Source organism: Chrysemys picta, chromosome 7 (assembly GCF_011386835.1).
Source record: "Chrysemys picta bellii isolate R12L10 chromosome 7, ASM1138683v2, whole genome shotgun sequence".
Classification (NCBI taxonomy): domain Eukaryota; kingdom Metazoa; phylum Chordata; order Testudines; family Emydidae; genus Chrysemys; species Chrysemys picta.
This window is the reverse complement of record NC_088797.1, coordinates 26797651-26819615: the sequence shown is the minus strand read 5'-3', so window position 1 is coordinate 26819615 and position 21965 is coordinate 26797651. Positions and strand designations below refer to the sequence as shown.

The following is a 21965-nucleotide window of genomic DNA, read 5'->3' as shown; positions in this document are numbered from 1 at the left end:
AAAATCTGGACTTTGTTATTGTCCTTAACTTAATTGTTCTCACATCCCAAAAGACAGGCACACACCCTCCCCCTCCATTTCTAATGGGCAGATTTATTAGAACTGTTACATATACAATATTATTCTCATTAATGTGTTATCAGCAACAACTACAAACAGTGGTAGCTTTAGGTCAGAATTTGGGGCAAGACAGTGCATCCCTCCTTGGCTATACATACATAAGGAAAGTGCACTGCTTCAGGTGCAGGGATCATTCCTGAACTCCTATTACTGTATTAGAGACTGCTGATGGAAATGGGGCTACGGAAGCTGTGACATTTTGGACTCCATCCAGACCAGTAAAGGGTTCCATCATCAACTGCTCTATAACTTCAGGGGGCCCTTTGTGCTGCGTAGCTATGGTTCAGTTCTGACATTAGCCTCCCCACAAGCATAAGGCCTCACCTTGGTTCTCACCAGCCTATTTACACTTCTCAGGGTGACACCAATAGCCCTTCCAAGTTCTTAATTACCAGACACTCAGACCATTCCTTTCTGGTTTGTCACCCCCAAAGGTGTGAAACCAGCCCTCCAGTTATCAGCTCACTTGGGGCTTGACTACACTTGCGAGTTAGAGTGCATTAAAGCGCCCTAACAAAGAGCGCATTAGAGCGCCCTAACTCATGACCCGTCCACACTGGTAAGGCACTTAGAGCGCTCTGACTCCATGTCTAGAGCGCTCCTGGTACTCCATCTCGGCGAGAAGCATAATGCTTGGTGCGCCTCGGGTGAAATGCCCGGGCATCACCGTGAACGAAGTGTGCTCTGATCAGCCTCCGGAAATGTCCCATAATCCCCTTAAGTCAAGTGGCCACTTTTGTCATTGTTTTGGAATCGCTGCAGGAATGTGGATATCAAAGCAAACCATTACTGTGGAATGCTGTGTGTGTGAGAGAGAGGTGGGGTGGGGGAGGTTTGCTGCTGTCTGAACTTACAAGACAGCATGCTGATATGATCTCAGCCCCCCCAAAACCCACTCTCTCTCCCCCCACATACACACAATACACTCCCTGTCACACTCCACCCCACTCCACTCCCATTTGAAAAGCATGTTGCAGCCACTTGCATGCTGGGATAGCTACCACAATGCATTGCTCTCTGTGGCCGCTGCAAATGTGGCCACACCAGTGCGCTTGCAGCTGTCAGTGTGGACAGACTGCAGCGCTTTCCCTACTGCGCTCTAGGAAGGCTGGTTTAACTCAAAGCACTCTACATTTGCAAGTGTAGCCATACTGTTGGTTTCACCCTACAAAGTGTAACTTGGCTGGTGAGACCTTATGCTTGTGGGCAGGCTATTGCTATCAGGGAATAGAACCATAGCTGCACAGCACAAAGGCCCTCTGAAGTTACAGGGCAGGCAGTGACGGAACTTTTTCCTGGTCTGGGTGGACCTCAAAACATCACAGAGGCAAAGAAGAAAAAGAATGTGGCACTTAAAACTGTAAATCCAGTATATCTAAGTGTATTATTTCGCAGTCATAATACTTTTGCTATAGTTAGGTAGAACAGGTTCAGCGATTTATCTGAGAGAATAAGCCATGGAAATTCTCCTCTCTAAACTGTGTGTCTTGGTTCTAAGCATTCAATGACTTCTAAGCCAAGGAATGCATTTTTCATCCTTCCCCTTTTTAATTTTTGGGGCTTGTATTATTATTTGCTAAGTATATTATGATACACTACTTAATTAGGGCCACAGCTACAAGGCCCTTGTATACCTTCCCCCCCAAAATGCCACCATAAATATCTAGATTAGAATAGCCTTCTAGAAGAAGCCAACTATCACTGGTTCTGCTTCCCCATAACCTTCAAGGAGATTATTTTTACGTAGAAGTGATAAAATAACTTAAAAAAAAAACAGGATCCACATAAAAAACAAAGATACATTTTTCTGCAGTGGCCTTTTTAAATTATTCTGCTTTCTAACCATCATCCAAACTAGCCTAGCTATTATGGGACCAAAATATGCCTGAGATAGTTGGTCTATTGTAAAACCACCACATCGTTGTTTATGTGCTTTAGGATTAGGTATAGCAAACCAGTGTAAAATAAATAACAACCAATGCTAAACTTCACCCAGAACTTTAAACGAACTGAACGCAGGCCCTGAAGTGTATATTTTCTTACTATACCCCTGTAATTCTTAGTTTCAGTCAGAAACTGAAACATCATGAGTTAAGCTAGGAGTATGGTACAATATACCTGACCCGGCCAAAACCAAGAAATATAGGATGTCTTGTGAAATTTCCAGCGCCAGACATGAGAGAGTTTAAGATAAGTATCTGAATGTGTGGACAGAAGAGGTCCTCCCAGTCTTTACGGTTTGCCCATTACTACTTAAAGCAGAATCTAGATCTGTTCTCCCAATCAACTATTTCCAGTATATGTGGACCATCTTTGTGTAGATATATGCACATTTTCCCTTTATTTAATTCTTACTGAATCAAAACCCCAACCAACTCTTCCTACACAGGATTTAAATAAAGGGTGATCCTTTTATCTTCTCAAGTATTATCAAATGACCACACACCAGAATACCTCACAATTTCTAAGCTAATTGGCCAGTGTAACAGAGTGGTGGGATTCTTCTCCTGACATGCTCTTTTAGCAAATGTTAGAACACTCCTTAAAGTTGCAGAAATTTGGCTGACTCATTGTGGCAGCTGTGATTTGTTCATTTTCCCGGTGATTTAAGTGAGATGGGAATGGCCTGCTGGGAGGAAAGAAATAATGGAGTAAAGGGAGATCCTGGATGGAAACCAGGCTTGAGGAAGAAACTGAGATTTGTTGTTGCTTTTGAGTTACTAATAAAGCTAAACCCCAGGAAGAATTTTGTTACTAACCTTGGGCCTGTGAGCTCTGTTGAGGTTGAAGTAGGAACTCAGCCCATTCACATGTAATACCAAAACAGGAAAACTGAAGAAGTCCCGGAATAGCTGGCAGAACAGCAGCAGCAGCAGCAAACTCAGACTCCAGTCTTACCACATGGGTCAAAAAAGATGCTCACTCACAAATATAGGGCAAGTCCTCTTATTGTGCTGTTCACATAGAAAACTGGAATGCAGGGAAAAAAAACCTTGTTCCTGCGTACATTCCAACTCTTGAGAGAGATGTAGTGTGCCAGAGGTTAGGAGCTCCCAAACACCCAGCAGCTGTACTGTGGATGTGCTGCTAGAAGGGAGGATGGTATCCAGCCTAGTGGATTGCTGCATATTAATATGGGAGAGCTTAGTCAGAACCAAACCTCAGCTACTGAGGGCCAAACCCATTCAGGTCAGTTTGTCTATGGGCACTCAGACATATCCCTTGACTCATGTCTTCGTGTGAAGGAGCAGCCAGGACAACTCTGATAGGGTATGTGCTTTTTACCCTGCCTAGTAGGACAGAGAAGGTTCTTGAGGTCTTTGGGACAGCACATAGGCTGAATGTTTGTTATTTTTCATTTACCTATAAAATTGAACAGGAAAGGGTTTGATTTGGAGACTATCTTAGGACCTGTGCTCTGAGAACAGGGATGGGGCCGAATCTGTTCCCACACGTCTCTCTTCCTTTAAAATAAAATCCTATGGAATATTCGGAATACCTTCATCTTTCTGTCCGTTAATTTCTCTGTTAAGTAAGTGGGCATGAATAAATCGTAGGGAGTTTTCTAAATTATTACCGGAGACACCAATTAGGGTGCAGATGTTGCGATACGTAATCAAAATAAATATGCCACAGAGCTGTTTGATTTCTTTTAGTACTGCCTGAAGCTCATGGTAGTGGATCAAAAGGAGACTACAAACTTTGAGTGATTCCCGGAAATACCATCCAACATTTTTCTTCTTCTTACATTCCATGGTTACTGAACAAAACAGTCCCATGTTCCGGCATATAAAGCAGCTTCTCAAATAAAACTTCTTAATGCAGCTCTTAGCATAATAAAAAACAGTGTTTGCTGTTTTTTAAACATATTTTATCATACTAGTGGAGAAACTACTGGTTATTTCAGCAGTGAGGGGTGTTGTTTAGTTACACTATTGTGGTTTTTAGCATAAAGAATAGGATCCTAAATATTCATAGACTTTAAAAATATTACCTTACTTCTTGGTACTTTACTAGGAACCTTTCTCTCTGCATCCATTTGCTGTTCCTTCCCTTTAAAATTCCTCATGTCCTTCAGGAAAGGAGTTTTTTTTTTTTAATTCAGGAACTCTTTGTTATTCTGTGGACTTCAGGCTGCAGGTGAGAAAATAACCTATAGGGAAAGAGGAGTTTTAAAGGGCAGAACTCCTTTTTAGAGCCATATTTCATATAAGCAGAGACTGATCCTGGACCATGTAAGATGCAGATGAGCTACTGCACCTGTGTTGAGCTCTGCTGAAGTCATACTTCAAATGGGTGGAAGAGTCTGTCAACAAGCTACACATGGCAGGATACAGGGATCAGATGTATGTAAATATTTCTTGCCCTCTTTCAAGGAAATCATTTGATCTCTATGATACCTCAAGGAGGGCCAGAGCAGAGAATGTGTTCCTTTCATTATTTTTTTGTAAATTGTTAGTAGTATCCTTCCATTTGACCTGTCACTTCAGGAAAGCAATGTCTACTTAGGGATCTCCTAAATCAAAATGATCCAGTAATTATTGTCCACTTGGCTAACAATGAATTGAGTCCAGTATTGACTAAAGTCTCTGACAGTGCCTGAAAAATAACTCTTGAATTTACAGCTTTTTTATACATCAGTTTCTGTCTATTTTCTTCTCTTCAGAATCAAGTAGGTTAGAAATAGGGGTGGAGTTCACATCCATTTCTGGAGCCAGTGAATAAATTCTTTGGAAATGGAAGAAAATTATGAAAAGCTTATCAGCTCTACCTAGAACACAGCTCTATTTTAACTGCTGCATAGCTGCCCTCACTATCTGCTAGAATTGATCAAATATTATTCAGTGGATAGTTTGTCAACTAAATTTTGCCACTATTTGTTAAAACAAAAAAGTATGCCGGAATTTTCAAAAGGACCTATGGTAGTTAGGGGTCCAATCCCCAGTTAAGGTCAATGGGATTTGAGTACCAAATGTCCGAGGCCCCTTTGAAAGTTCCAGTTACCCTCTGGGAACAGCTGCAAAATTTGACATTTTTTTTTACATTATGGAACCAGCTTTACTGATTACATGAATGACTCTGAAATTTGATTTCTTGACCCCATTTCTCCTCATTTTACTAACCAGTTGTGGGGCTCTCAGCATCCTGCATCCTGCTGATTTGCCTAACCTTCTAACTGTTCAAAAGCATTTGAGTTATGCTTGTTTTGTCACTTAATTTTATAGCAAAAATATTGTACTCTAAAATGTTTTTGAAAACACGTCCAAGCACATACCTTTCTCTCAGCTCACATCTGTCTCCGTATCCTCAAGTGTTTGAGCTTGCCAGTGGAATTTGTGTTTTACTCATTGTCAACTGTTTCTTTTCTTATATATTTTTTTAATTTGAAGTATACCTAGTTGAAGGAAATCAAAATGTAGTAATTCATATGCTGCCAAATAATAAGAGACAGAACTTCAATGTCACTCTGAGCCTATGTATGTTAACTTGCATAGTGCCACAGGTAGAGAATAAGCATAGCACAGAGGTTTTCAAACTGTGGGGCGCATCCCCCTAAGAGGGCATGGAGGAATGTTCAGGGGGGTGAGCGGCAATGCTAGGTGGCTCATGCCAGTTACACATGGCAGGGCCCAGGCCATCCCCCATGGGGGCGGGAAGGGAGCGCCACCTCCACCCTCTGATTCACCTCACCAGGTCACCCAGCCTGTGGGTCAGTGACAACATCCACCAGGACAGCATTGATTTCCACTCCCGGCAGCCTCAGTGCCTATAGCTGGCTCCACCCTCAGAGACCATCCCACGAGCCTTCCCCCACCCTGACAACCTAAGGGGGGAGGGGCAGAGAGGCAGGTATTAGCCCTGCCCTAGTGGTTCAGCCTGGCTGCCAGGTAGAAGTAGCCCACTGCTGAGAAAGCCTTGGTTGTGCCATTGGTAAATATCTGTATTCGAAACGTACAGGTGTAGATAATATAATTAAAGTTGTATTAAGGTCTCTGTTAGGTTTATGAGTATGCTATCAAGCATACTTTTGCATGTGTCTATTTTTGTTGGGGGTGGAGGGTGCAACCAAAAATTATAACTCAAAGGGAGGGCTCAGCACAGAAAGTTTGCAAACCACTGGCATAGTGACTAATCGGAGAAACTAGGATTAAGAAGCAGATTGGTCCTGAGTGTCTAGACTCCAAAGTCTGAAAAGGCCTAATTCAGCATTGAAAAATGAGTAAAGCGGTTGAACTAATAGAGGAAGTTCAGGAAGGTGAAGGGCCTATTTGGAGATGTGAACCAGGAGAAAAAGCCAGGTGTTGGAGGAAGAAAGAGTTTTTATACCTGATAATTTGGGTTGAGATTTTAAGTTTTTTGTGGGCATAGGCCCTTTTTTCTCTTCTTTGTAAATAAAGTTTGGTCAGTGAGCAACATTTTGCATTAACTTTTTGAAGGCCATGCACACAATGAAGGAAAATGTGGGCTTGCATTTGTGCAGATGTACCTGTCATATCCTGTAAACATGCAAACCTTACTGATTCTAAGCTCAGTAGTCCCAAACTAAATGGGATTTATTATATACATATTTAAACATTGAATTATCACAATTTATAACATATAGACAATTAAAATACAATAATGTCCAGCATATATTACTATTGGACACTACTGGCAATAGAAAATGGGTAGGCAAAATTGACAGTTAAGCTGAGGTCAGACTATCTATATAGCAGCAGGTTAAAATCATGCCATTGGATGTCAGAGAGACAAGATGGGTGAAGTAATATCTTTTATTGGATCAACTTCTTTTGGTGAGAGAGACAAGCTTTCAAGCTACACAGAGCTCTTCTTCAGGTCATCCAACCCCCTTGTTTCGCTTATATCCTAGGGTCGACATGGCTACAATAACACTGCATACTTGGATTTCAGTCATTCCCAGGGATGTTCCGTTGTATACAACTGAAAATTACATTAGTAGATGAATGCCATTCAACATAATTGTCTATAATAACTGAAATAATTTTTTCTCCTTTATATTTGTGACTAAGCTGCTATTTATAGTCTGCATAGAAACATATTTTATCATGTTTTATAGTGAAAAAAGACATTTGCCCATGTTTCAATTTGTTTCGCACATGACACATCTTAGGAATTGAAATTTCATCGGAAATCTAAAACAAAGTACAGATGTGTAGTTTTGTAATGGAAGTCTAAATGCTTTATTTATGTACTTATTAACATACATACATAGCTTGTTTCTGAGCATGGGATGTGTTGATGGAATTGGAAGTTGTCAGTTTTGTCTATATTATTGGAAAATGGATTTTCAAAATTTGAGCATCTGAGTAGCTATTAGCAATCATACTGTAGTCTTTGAGTTTTTAAATAAATAGCATCATTTCAGTGAGGATGTAATTAAATTTTGGTTTAAGAGTTGTTGATATCTAAATTTTTACATCTGTGACAAAGAAAGACATTTTAAATATGAATTTCTAATTAAGTATTTGCTACTTCTTATAGTACAAGATAAAGAATCCTAGCCTGTTCTGTAGATATCAGTGATGTATGTTGGTTCCAGTTATGATAAATGTAGGATGGAGTTTAGTTTAATTATTGGTAAAAGAATACATCATTTTTACTTCCTACCAAGTTTGTTCAGACAATTAATGTTTTTCAGTAACCATGACACACTACTATTAATTTTATTATGAAAAGGGATTAAAAGACTTAACATCCATGCAAAATTCCTAGATCATGGCTTCCTTTGTAATTTACTTACCTGTTCCAGTGTTAATTGTGTCACAATGTGTGCTGATGGAAACACCCAGTGACTACCATTCTACTATTTCAAAGTATTTCCACCAAAACATCATTGCCCAGGGATCACCCAAGAAAAACTTCTCACAACCTAATGAATTTTCTGACACAAATATTCAACTTTAATACAGAAATAATATTTAGTATAAAATAAATAACGAAGGGTGAAACATGTAGTCTTTACAGGAAGGAGTGATTGTAGCCGATCTCCCAAAATGTCAGCCAGCTTTGATGCAATCATTTCCTGACCCAAAGATCATGGAAGTGGCCAGCCGTCCATTTGAAACCATCCACCCACCCAGATCTTAGCATAAGCCCAAGCTTCTAACCTCATAAAGAAGATTACAGCAACCACTGGGCAACCCCCAGCAGTCTCTACCAATGGATATCACTAATACAGGACATTGATTGTCCCTATGCTTCCTTAGTATATGCTTGGTGTTAAGGACCCCTTTCCCCAAAGCTTTCAGCCAAACTCTGGTCTGATTTCTCTCCCACCCTATTTTAAAGAGGGCAAAACACCACCAGATAGATATCAGTTGGCATCCCAGCAAACAAATTGTTCTCAGCTATCCCTTAAGCCTGAATTGGATGTCCACAGTAAAAATATCCAAATGGATGCCTGACAAATACACACTGTCAGAGCTGAGTAACCCTGGGCAATCATCTAAAATCTCCAAGATGTCATCCCATAATTAGCTGAATGCTTTTTCATGTCTCAATTTACATTTGTTCTGGCCTTGTCTAATGTGACACCAAGGAGGCTCTCCTCCATACTCACCATTTCAGCATGCTAGACCATACTACTCTGGCTAAGGAGAATAATTTCTTACACTGGTACAATCACACTTGACTCTAGCTAGCAGCCCAGACCCCGGCTCCCCCTTCTCTACTTAGATCATTCCTGACCAATAGGACAAGGATCACACTAGGTACTAGTAAGCGTCTCTAAAAAAACAAAGCATGAGGTGATCCCATCTCCATGTTCCTGTGTGTCTCCTGTCTGGTGTGAACCTTCTCAGTCCTGAAACCCATTTGCATTCCCATTGAGTGGCTGGCAGCTTTGGAGAATGAAAGCCATGCAACAAACTGGGAATTAAAAGAAATAAAATATCAGAGATCTCAGTAGTCAAATTTATTAGCCCCTAATGTGTCTCTTAAAATGACCTGGCCACCAATGACTGTGACGTCTACATTTGGAAAATCTGAACAGGCAATAGCCATGGCTGCTCCTGTAGGAAAAGGATTGTGCTCAAAACAGGCTGGGTGTGAAAACTAAAAGATGCCAAGTTTCTCCAAAATATGGCCCTGAACTGAAATTTAGTTAAAGAGGGTGTGTTCCAACAACAACATGGGGATTGGATGGAGGTTTTGTATATAGTCCACACAACTGCAACTGGCCATGCAGCTTCCCCAGGTGTTTTCTCAGCCTGATCAGCTCCCCTGCTCCCTCCTTTTGGAAAAATATATGCACAACTCAGTCTACCTGAGCCCCACTGTCAAACCATCAGTCCTCATTGTACCTGGATGCTTGATGCCTTTGACAGCTGGGATAATCTCACCTAATTTAAATCCCCCCTCCCCCCCCAAAAAACCTGCAGGGAAAATGCTGCTTTAATTAGTAACTCACACTTCCCTTCATATGATGATGATCAAGTCCCTCAAGATCTGCAGGGTGCCAAAGAGGTGCCAGTCCACCCTGTGGAATCACAGCCAAGTACACCCCTCCATCATTTGTCTTGTAACAAAGATGCAGATGGGAAATGTGCCATCTGTGAAAAGAAAAAAATAGCAAGAAGGTGCGAAGACACAATTTCCTAAGCAATCCCACTCTCCTTTGGTCAATGGGGATAAATTATTCCACATGTTCCTCCTGAATGGGCCAAAGGTCAGGAGGCCTGGTCTCCCCCTAAATTGAAGAAACATGTTAAAACGTGAGGTACAGAACCAACCGGTGCTTGATGCCACCGACTGGTCCAACAAACTTAAACCTACTGGATACTAAGGCACCAAAGGTGTCCTGGAATCCTGACTGGCTGTCATTCCACTGCCTCTGTCCTAGCCGATGAGAATTCTGAAACTGAACCTGAGACAAATTGTCTGAACCCATGATCTCAGCCTGAGTCAATCATGGCAGAGCTGCCAATGGGAAAGAGGTAGAACAGAGCTCCACCTGTTTAGCTGGTGCACATACTTCTCCCACAGTCCTCATTTCAGCCGCCTGGTATCTCTCTTCAGAGACTCCAGCAAAGATATCCTATCCAGGTAATCCCCTGACTAGCAAAGTTGATGTGGTGTGGGCAGGGGTGGGAGAGAGGAGATGGATTGGGGCTGGGCTGGATTGAAATTTTAAAGTTGCAAAAGCCATTTAGATGAAATGCATGATCTCATTTAAAAAGAAAAAAACTTAGTTGGATGCTTCTATAATTATGATTTAATAATGAACTGAAGTAGCTTATAGGTAATATCTTTTTCTTTTCAAATATAGCTTGCTGATGATCAGGGATTGGTTTTGATGACCACTGTTGCCATGCCAGTATTTAGTAAGCAAAATGAGACTGTAAGTACTCAAACTGTGTTTCTACCATGTGATACTTTGGTGTCTGCAATGAAATTTAATAACTTGCAAAACTTTTTTATTATTATTTATTTTGCCTTTTGCATCTACTGTTAGAATAAAATTAAACAGATGATACATATATTTATGCACAAATAATTATAGTGTAGAAACTAGTTTCCAAAATAGTTAATGGTGTTATGTATCAGAGAAAACACCTAGATGATGAACTTGAGGCAGTGGTATTAGACCCATGTGTCTTCTTACATTTACATTAGCTTTGTTACAGCAAATAATCTATGTACATTTTCTCCTCCAGACTAACTTCTTATCTCAGATAGGTCCAGCACATTAGCAATATTCATATAGGTGGTTTGAATAGCTGTATTTTACAGACCTGTTATTTTAACGTCCTGCTATATTAAAGAGAATTACATATACTTCTCCCATAATGTTTAATTTTTCTCTCTCGGGTATCAGATAGCAGTGTAAATTGGAAAAGAAGAAAAGTCACATGTTTATCTGTAGCATTTCATTGAATATCAGGGTTGGAAGGGACCTCAGAAGGTCATCTAGTCCAGCCCCCTGCTCAAAGCAGGACCAATCCCCAGACAGATTTTTATCCCACTTCCCTAAATGGCCCCCTCAAGGATTGAACTCACAACCCTAGGTTTAGCAGGCCAATGCTCAAACCACTGAGCTATCCCTCCCCCCTAAATGCTTCATAAGTAGAAGAGTTTAATTGAGGGAGGCCTTCCTTATCTGCTGAAAGTTTGCACATTTCCTTGATTTCATTTTCAGGCTAAGGAAAGGAGGCCAACTGTGGATGGGGGTGTATGTTGTGTGTGGCCAGCCACATTAGCTGCAAACTACCCTTATCTTTTTAAGTAGTTGGCAGATTAGGTTACGGTCTGTACTCCTCAGTACAATTTTTACAATGTGAAAATAATTATTGATGGCATGCGTTGTTTCAACAGTGATTGTTTATCCTTCTGAGTGGTCTGCATTTTCTTTTCAAACAGAGATCCAAAGGGATTCTTTTGGGAGTAGTTGGCACAGACGTTCCAGTTAAAGAACTTCTAAAGGCCATTCCAAAATATAAGGTAATTTTATATATGAGTATGCATTCAGTATATTTAGAGTATAGGGCTGAATTAACAATAATATTTTAGATTTATTTATTGCAAGATATATAGCACCCAGTTTACATATCCAAATTAGTGACAGAATCAGAAATGGGACCCCAGGGGAAAAATGCTGTACACACTTCTACTTGTGTTAATCCTTGTAACTCCACTGACTGACTGATGTTACCATAAAAGTCCTAATTCTCTTGCGCTAATGACTAGCTCTCACAGCCCCACTGATCAAGTCAAATTTCTATTAGTCAGTGTGGGGGCACAACATTCTAGAGTTTGTACACTTTTATAGTCCCCTCTATCAATAAGTGTTCATAAATAAGTGAACTTCAATAAAATAATTGTCAGAATTCCATGCTACAGAATATCACATACTTATACTAACCATAAAATGATTTTGGAGGCCTGCATATCCTTGTGTGGAAGCCAGACAAAGATGTACTCAGTCCATCCTTAACTTTCCTTTCAGAATTCCTGCCTGCCTAGAACTGCTTGACCTGAAATCTCCTATGTCCTTGAATTAAAGCATATGTCATCTTTTATAGACTTGTTTCACACTGTCCAACCCAGTTTACTGTTGTCTTTTGTGCTGTTCAGTATACATTAAATATTCCCTTATATTTAGTTTTCCAAATGTATAGATGACACTTATAAAACTCTTTTTAAAAGAGCTATAAACAAAATAGATCATGCAAAATAAACTTGGCAATCATGAATCATTTGTAGCTTGGTAAAATAGGTTAGTGTTGAATGTAAAGGTGGTACTACTTTTCATTTAGGTTTGATCCAGTATATTATTATTTCACTAGTCCTCCACTTCTGAAGTGCTAGATTATAATCCTGTTTAGGTAACAAGTGAACATTAATGTGATGGTTTCAACATAATCACTAATGGAAGTTTCTTTGCAATACAAATAGGCCAATATTTGATGCCATACGCCTCTATTTGAGATAGGCCCACTATTTGAACAGCAGGGGTGCTGCAGGTAACAATTAAGTTGTACTGAATTTATTCAGAACCTACTCAGTCATGCTATCTGGGTCTTAGTTACTTGATCACCTAAATCATCCAGTTTTCTAGTGGAAAAGCGGACATTATTGAGATTAGGAGACCATTCTAGGAAGTCACAAAACCAGAGAACTTCAGTTTCCAAGTTCTACTGTTAATTTCATTATAACTGAATACAATAGCAATTACTGAATGATCATGAATGATTTGCTAATGATACAGCAAGATGACAACAGACAGTTGTAGTAGCTCAAGAAATAATGAGGCCTGGTCTACACTTGAGAGACATAGCTCAGTATAGACCCCCAGTATAGACAATGCTAGGTCAGTGTAAGAAATTCTAGCTACCACCTCTCGGGGAGGTAGATTACCTACGCTGATGGGAGAAACCTTCCTACCAGCATAGGTAGTGTCTACACTAAAGTGCTACAGTGAAACAGCTGCAGTGGTGTAGCTGTGCCACTGTAGGGTTTTAAGTGTAAACATACCTGGAGACAATATTGGTCAGCATTATAGGTGGTGGTCTCCCCACATTCCAGCAGCCTAATTGTTGTCAAGTTTTTTGTAGGTATCATAAGAAAGAAGAGTTTGAAGGAGAGTTTTGAAGGAGGGTAACAAGATAGCTTTGCAGATGTTTATGGGGACCTCGTCCCAAGCATAAGGAGCAGCATGGAAGAAAGCACAAAAGTGCTTGTTTAACATTAACAAAAATGGGCAATGGAGGCTGAACTGATCAGAGGCAGGAGATGACATCTCAATAGTGAATGAGAGCTGATAGGTTGGGTGGGGATAGGTCCTGAAGGACCTTTAAAGAGAAGACAAGTAGCTTATGTCTGATGCAATAGGGAAGGGGAAGTTCAAGCTAGTGGATAAATACAAAGGGAGGGTCACTTACGGGTTAAAATAATGAACTAGGAAAATTATCTTTGCAGCAGCATTCTGCATGGATATGAGTGGGGCAAGATTATGTTTGCTAAGACTCAAGAGAAGGATGTTGCAGTAATTGAGACACAAGATGATGAGAGCCTGGATGAGAGTTTTAGCTATATGGCTGAATACAAAAGACCATATCTTAGAGATGTTACACAGAAAGAATCTGAAAGAGTTTGACATAGCCTGGATATGAGGACCTAGAGAAGTCTGAGTTGATGATGATGTCCAGGTTACAGGCCTAAGTGACCCACAGTATTAGGGTGACCAGACAGCAAATGTGAAAAATTGGGACGGGGTGGGGGGTAATAGGAGCCTATATAAGAAAAAGACCCCAAAATCGTGACTGTCCCTATAAAATTGGGACACATAGTCACCCTAGGCAGGATGGTGGTGTTGTCCAGAGTGATCCAGAAAGGAGGCATTGGACTGTTCCTTGGTTTTGGTTTCTGTTGTTGTTTGTTTTGGGGTGCTCAGGAGCGAAAGATTAAAAGCTCTGTTTTATCTATGTTGACCATATTATATAGAGAAGGCTCAGTCTGATTCTATGAAATAATATGTCTCTCTTTCTGAGAAATAGATTCAAGGAGGTATTTTACACTACACTGTGTAACACAAGAGAAGGTAATTGTAACAGGCACTTTATTATCATGCAGTTTAATTATGGTGGAGCACCCACCCGGCAGAGGGGAAGTGAGCACCGTAGGGGTGAGTGGCAGGCGGGTGGGTGAAGAGGCAGGTGGTGGGCGGGCAAGCGAGCGGGTGGGGAGGCGAGCGGTGGGTGGGGGACTGAGCAGGGATGCAGTAAGCCAGTGGCAGGCTGGGGGATGAGGAAGGGTACGGTGGGGGGGGAGGGTGAGTGGGGAGAGGGCGGGACCTGGGGCAGAGTGGGGGCGGAGCCTGGGAGGAGCGGGGGTGGACTGTGGGCAGGGCTGATGGCACCCCAATGTGTCCCGATATTTTAGTGTGGTGATCTGGTCACCCTATTTGTCCTGAATGAAGAAAATGGGATTTGACTCATTAATATTTCATTCTTACATGTCACTTTGCAGTGGCCATACAAAGTTTCTTCCCTTTTGAAATAATCTATCAGTTTGAGAAAGAGTTCCAATATTTCTAACAGGGTATGCTGCTGGAAGCAGCAATGTCTCTGAAAACAGAAGAAACATTTTAAATACAAACATTGTACATCTTCAAGCATGGCACAAACCATGACGAAGTGCCACACTTGAAGGCACAGAGCACTTCAAATAGATAAATATTGTTTCTAGGATGTATACCACCCACATCTATTTCATTACCAGACTTTAATTGTTTAGATTTTTTCTGCAATTATCACCATATAGGCAATTATACTTGAGATCTGATATTTAGCCAGATGCAAGTTCACATGTCATAGTATAATTGGTAAAATATGTCCAAAGTTGTTTTCTTTTTGCTTTATGAAGAGATGCCAAGAGCCTACCACCTTCTATTACCCTTATTGCAACTGCTAATTCATGAAGCAACCTTCTATATGGCAGATAGAATTGAATATATATCTGATAATTCTGAGCAAAATACAATATAAATCTCAATCAGATAGGAGCTCTTGCTGATCTAGCTATAATGCCACCCTGAGTTTTATCTTTCCAGTAAATTACAGAAATCTTCAGACTTGCCATTCTAGTTATCACTGTGAGAAATGGCTCTGACTTTTGACTGTTAACATTTCTATCCAGATCATTTTGTACTAGGAACCAATTCAACCGAGCATTTAAGTATTTTCTATAGATCATCTCTGTTTAGTAAAGTTTTAATCATGTACCTGAATTTAAGCATATACTTCAGTGCATCGGGGCGGGAGGGGTAGCTCAGTGGTTTGAGCATTGGCCTACTAAACCCAGGGTTGTGAGTTCAATCCTTGAGGGGGCTACTTGGGGATCTGGGGCAAAATCAGTACTTGGTCCTGCTAGTGAAGGCGGGGAGCTGGACTCAATGACCTTTCAAGGTCCCTTCCAGTTCTAGGAGATGGGATATCTCCATTTATTTCATTTCTAAGATGGATCATTTGTTGAATCAGAGCTTTAATAGGGGGATAGTGATTTTTGTAAAAAGTAGTTGAATAACAACAATAAATTTAAGCTAACTGCCAAACCAGGGTACATCTAGTTTGGAACGGATTGCAGTGTACTTAAGTATTTGAACACAATCACATTCCTTTATTATGTAACACATGGGTTAATTTTACAGATAAATGTTACGTTACAGTGTCTCAAAACTGAAATAACTCAGTGGAAAAGATAGTGATTGATAATCTAAATCTATATACAAATCTTTACAATGGTAACATTGAGTTATGTACAGCCCCTACAGAAAGATACTGTATCAGTGCCAAGTTTACACTAAGGGATGTTTTAATGACCATATCAGTGATTTGAAAGTACATTTATTGTAGTCAATGCGTATAGCCAACTGTGTAATAGGAATATTATCAAAAGGTAGGATTGTTATTTAAATAAGTGCAGTGCTAACTTTGATTACTTGTACTTGTGGGCCTAATGAAACATTTCATTGCTCTCAAATGAGTTCCCACAGTTCCATTCAATCCAGAAATATAAATTACATGAACTTCTGCATTAGAATTAATCCTTGTTTTGTGTATATAGAAGTAAACTTGAAATAATTTGGAAATGAAATATCCTCAACACTGTTGTATGTAAATATCACTGATAATAGGTCACCTCTTGTTCAGCCTACTCTTGGGAGCAGTCCCATTGATTTCAATGGTTCCACTGATCTAATGCAGCCACTTGCACAAGTAGGGAAGCAGAACCTGGCCCCTCCTGTGCATTTGTGAGTTTACTAAATTCCAATATCCCTTCATTTTATCACATAGTGTATCACATCGCACCTGTTATGTTTTTCTTTTATAAATAATCTTTTAAAAAGTTCACATCAAGTACATAGGAATAAGTATCCGAGATAGCAAAATGTATTTGTGACATTTTAAAATTGTGCTATTTACCAAGTTCACAAAATGTCAAGGATTGGTGCTTTGCATTCATTTTAATGAAATATTGTGTTGAGATAAGGGTTATGAATGCCAGGTTTAAGCCGTAAATGACTGAATGTTTGGCTGCTTTTTTGTTTCAGTATTCACTCGAGACCAAGCTAATTAATACGCCTTTCTCATTTATTCTTACAGTTAGGTATTCATGGATATGCTTTTGCAATTACAAACAATGGATACATTTTGACGCATCCAGAACTCAGACCATTGGTAAGAAAGCTATTTGTTGACTTATTTTATGCATTTATAGTTATTATATTTACTTAATGTGTGAAGAATATAATATTGGTAATGAAGATCAAAATATACCACCTCATGCCTGTGAAAAATGCCACTTTTGAGCATAGGGTTGAGTATAAATGCTTAGTATATTTTACAGCATAATAAAAACAAATGTTAACACAAATAATTCCATGGTACATAAATATACAAGTTAGTCTCTAAAAGATACAGACCTCTATTCTACAGAATGGCAAACCCCCAAATTGCTATAATTATGTGCATTTTACACTGAAATGGAATGCTCTATTACTATGTAATAACCCCTATTTGTCATTTTAAAGTGGATTTCAATTTAAAATATGTACAGAATTTTCAAAAAAGCACATTTTATAGTAAAATAGGGACACAAGGGATTTTTAGTAAAATAGCAACAAAGTTCACCTTTATTTCCTTTGTCATCTTGTTTACATTAATCAAAATAAGTAAAATAGAAGTGCCCATTATGCAAATATTTATCGACATAATACCCTGGAGAATAGCTTCGTTCTTGATTGCATCATTGTTTAGGAACAGTGCATGCAAGTGTTCCATCACCATCAACCCTTAGTAAAGCACTGGTATTAATGAATTCACTCTAGTACACATGTGGATGCCATATGTATTTCTCAAGTAGGCACTTAGGGTAATATCTGATTTCAACAATATTTTAGTAGAAAACAGCAATATTAATTGGATGGCTAATTTCATATATAAATAAATTAGAATTATTGAAAAGTATGATTTATGAAGTCATTAGCACATCCTGCATTTTCAGTCAGCACAAACATTTTGTCTGTCTAACATTTGGATTAGGAATTACACACTCAATTAACATTTGTATTTGAGTTGATTGTTTCCTTATTTATTATTTGACTGGAGGAAAGCAAATGAAAAGATCAACACTGGAACTTACATGGGTGAATGGAATAGCTTTTTTCTCAGCAGCTTTTGGATAGAAATGGAGAACTAAGCAAGGAGCAAGATGCACATTATAGTATCTTTAAAGGCACCCTAACAGAAATTTGCTCATTACATTTTTTTTATATAGTAAGGATTTCTCTTTCTGTTAAAAGTACCTTGTACTTCCATCTGTTGTTCAAATTTGTACTGTATCTGTGGCAAGATCGTGTGTGTGTGTGTACCATATATGTAAACACAGGGATTGCTATAGTGGGTCAGTACCATGGTTCATCTAGTCCAGTATCTTGTCTTCAACAATTTGCAGCACTAGATGATCCAAAAGAAGGTGCAAGAAACTCCGCAGTGGGCAGACGTCTTGTAATCTGCCCCATCCCTACCCCCAGGAATGTCTCATCTTAATCCTTAGTAGATCTAGAGATGTCTTAAATTGTGAAGTATAAGAGTTAGATCTTTTGTTAATATTAACTATTATAACTGAATATTCTTCCTATTCATATAAATGTCTAATCCTTTTTAAATCTTATTAGCCTAAATGGCATCCATGAGTTCCACAGTTTAATTACACCTTGTGTGGGAAGAAGTATTTCCTTTTATCAGTTTTTAATTTGCCACCTTTTAAATTTAATTGAATACCCTTTTTTTCTTCATGTTATGAGACAGACAGAACTGAGCTCCTGATCAACTTTCTCTATACCATTCATTATTTTATATACTTCGATCATATCTTCTCATGTTTGACTCCTTGCTAAATGAAACAATCCTAATCTTTTCAATCTCTCTTCATACAAGAGTTTTTCTATCCTCCTACTCATTCTTGTTGCCCTTCCCTTAACCTCCTCTGATTCTGCAATATCTGTTTTGGAGATGCAGTGGCTAGTATTTCAGATTAGGCTGTCCCATTGATTTATATAATGGCATTATCGGTTTTTCTGTGTTATTCCTCATCCTTGTCCTTACCCATTTTTACATCTTGTTTGCTTTTTTGACTGCAGTTGCACACTGAGCAGAATCTTTATTGAGCTGTTCACAGGGTTGATCAGTTCCCTTTTCTGAGTTGATATTGTTAATTTAGAACCTTGTAAATAGAGCCCTGAAAATCTGCAGGTATCTGCTTTGTATCTGCGGATATCTGTGGATGAGGATTTCCATAGACCATTTTTGCGGCTCTCAACGCAGATGCAGATACAAATTTTATATCAGCACAGGGCTCTGCAGCACACATTCACCTGAATGGAGCAGCTGTCACCCAGCCTGCTGGGCATTCTGGGAGTTGTAGTCCCCAGCTTGCTCTGACGAAAGAGGTAAACTATAACTCCCAAAAGGGAATGAGCCACACACAGTTTTGAAGGTGCTTTAAATGAGCAGGCGGCAATAACTGCATGCATTAGAGCCACCGTAACTGCGTAGGGGTGTCCCACCACAAGAAGAGCAGCACTGCATAGAAGGACCCAGAATTCTAGCCTCCTGCCTGGAGTGAGAAAGGAGGTATGGCGGGGCAGAGTGGGTGGCAGGGCAGGAGGTCTCTTGGGTGAAGTGGAGCCAGGGGGCAGTTGGGGACTTGACACAGCCCTGCATCACTGCTGCACAGTGACCTGTGGAGCTATTTAGAGCCCTGCAAATCTGCAGATATCCGCGAATATCCACATCCACAGATGCGTCTATCCGCAGACAGTTTTTGCGGAGCGGATGCAGATACACTTTTATGTATCCGCACAGGGCTCTACTTGTAAGATGTATATATAATTTCATTTTTTTCCTCCAGTGTGCATTATCTTACACTTACCAACATTAAATGTCATCTGCCATCGTGTTAACCGTTTACCTAGCTTGGTAAGATCTTCCTGAAGGACTTTAATCTTCTATGCATTTGACTAACCCAAATAACTTTGTCTCATCTGCAGATGTTGCTACCTTAGTGCTCACCCAGTTTCCAGATTGCTAATAAATACGTTAAATAGCATCAGACATAGTCTGGACCCATGAAGCTCTCTGCTGTTCACCAAGATGAAAACTCTTTATTTCTATTTTTTGTTCCCTGACTCTTAGCCAGTTTTTGATCCATGACAAAATTTCGCTTCAATGTTTGTTTTTTGGTTTCAATCTTGTTTTAAAAAATCTTGCAGGTTTTGAGCATGAATGTGAACTCTGCCTGGGAGGCAGCTTTAACATGTGCAACTAACACTTAATTGGTTTCATTGGCCTTGGCTGCATTAAAGGGCATTTGATATATGTGAATTGGTCTTTAAGAATTTTCTGCAACGTATTTTGGATAAACAGGGTTTCCCTCTGTATTGTTCCTGTATGTCTTCCTTTTCCACCTGTTTTTAGTTAACAAACCTTATTAACTGAGGAAGTTGCAAGAACATGTTTGAATTTAGCCAGGAATGCTAGTACAGTGATAAAGCACAGATCTTGTTCCTCATTATTGGAGTTGAACTGATAGAATTTCACATACACATGTAACGATGAACCAAAGAATTCTGTTCTACCCTATAATAAGAGGTTTGCATACTTTACTACTGTGGTCCAGCCCTCTCTCTCTAGAAATCAGCCAAATAATAGTGGTTAGGTTGGATGACAGTCAGGGTAGTTGATATTTTTTTAAAATTCAAACAATTTGCAACCATCAAGTTCTGCACATAGCTGACCTATAAAACCATATGATCTTATTATCATTGTCTGTGTCCTCCCTCACCCATTTCCTCCCTTTGTTCATCACTCTTCTTGAATATTTGTCTCAAATTACACCATAAGCTATTTGAGGCAGTGATTGCATTTTTCTGTGTGTATGTATAGCACTTAGTAGAATAGGGCAATGAACCTCACTGGGGTCTTTGGGCAATGCTGCAATATAGATTAGTGATAATGATGATGATCTCTTGTCTAACACATGTAGACTGAGGGTGAAATCTTGGCCATACTGAAGTAAGGGGCAGAACTCCCAGGATTTCACCCAGCTACTTCTGTAATGTGAAACAGCTATGCACATACTGTGTTGTCAGCTGTACCACATTCCATGGCACCCTGGCAGATTTTTCATTTATGGACTTGAGAACATCACAACAGACAAGCTGTGGGTTAATGAACGTTTTTAGCATTATCTCCTCTCCCCACTCACCACCTCCACTACCCACTCTCCAGTGTACGTATCGCACTGCAAAGAGGGAGTGGATGGGGTCGAAGCCATGAATCTACTGATCTGGGATAAGACTCAGCTCTCTTGGTGTCACCACGTCCTCCCACCCTGAGCTTAACTCTGCACTGAAGATGATAAAATGGCGCGGTGTGAGAACAGTGACCTACTTCCCACCTGTCCTTGGTTCCCATCTTTCTTAGGGCTTCTCTACATGGTAGGATAATGTGCACTAGAGGGTGTGATTTCTAAAGCACACTAATGTGCTAAGCATTAATTGGTCCACGTAGACCAAGTTGTTGCACACTAAAGGTTCCTAGTGCTCTTTAACGTAGTACCGCACTATAGTAAAGTGCAACGGGGAACCTTTAATGCAAACTAGCAGGTCTGTATGGACCAATCAATGCGCAGCACATTATTGCGCTTTAGAAGTCACACCTCTGTAGTCTGCATTACCCTGCTCTGTAGACAAGCCCTAAGTGTCACCATATTAGTCCACATCTTCTTTGGAGCCTTGCAGAGGAAGGTAAAGGTGTCAGTGGAAATACTTATGGCAAAAGAGGCAAGGGAGGAGGAATCACTAGGCAGAAATTAAAAAAAAACAACTGTGGGGGTACATGGATGGAATGAGTGGAAGAGAGAGAGACTGGAAAGGGGGAAATAAAAGAGAAGGTACAATGAGAAAAAACTCTTAGGTTAAATACCTTTATTAAATGAATTTAAATTTCTTTATTTTCAACATTTGTAGATTTGGAGGAAAGACAATAAGAAGGCACTAACTAGCTATTTAAGCATTTCTGTTACATTTGTGTTACTAATTGTCTGCTGTTGGTACAGTGCTGGAATAATTGGTATTCTGTTCTTATCCACTTTTTAGAGGTCGGGGGGAGGCAGGGGTGTTCCTTCTTGTGGAACTTATCACATGTCAGTATTTCCCTTTTCTTTGTGTATTGAGGTGAATATTTTTTGAAGGTGTGATTCATTTTCTTGGATATGGCATCGGCTCCTTTAATTGAAAAGATGCTCTAAAAATGGAGGGAGGT

The 21965-nt window shown here is 39.8% G+C and overlaps 1 protein-coding gene across 12 annotated transcripts in view; it reads left to right on the top strand.

Moving 5' to 3' along the window:
• The window catches only part of CACNA2D3 (calcium voltage-gated channel auxiliary subunit alpha2delta 3), a 740859-nt gene that overhangs the window by 555242 nt on the left and 163652 nt on the right, over positions 1-21965 (top strand). For 11 of the 12 annotated variants that reach the window (XR_010589061.1, XR_010589062.1, XR_010589060.1 and 8 more), the window contains 3 exons: positions 10409-10480; positions 11500-11580; positions 16743-16817. Coding sequence is in view for 9 of the 12 variants with exons in the window: in XM_065551026.1 (XP_065407098.1) it covers positions 10409-10480; positions 11500-11580; positions 16743-16817 (228 nt within the window). In the remaining 3 variants the exon portion in view is untranslated. The remainder of the gene's footprint in view (positions 1-10408; positions 10481-11499; positions 11581-16742; positions 16818-21965) is intronic. The other variant, XM_065551018.1, reaches the window with a different exon arrangement.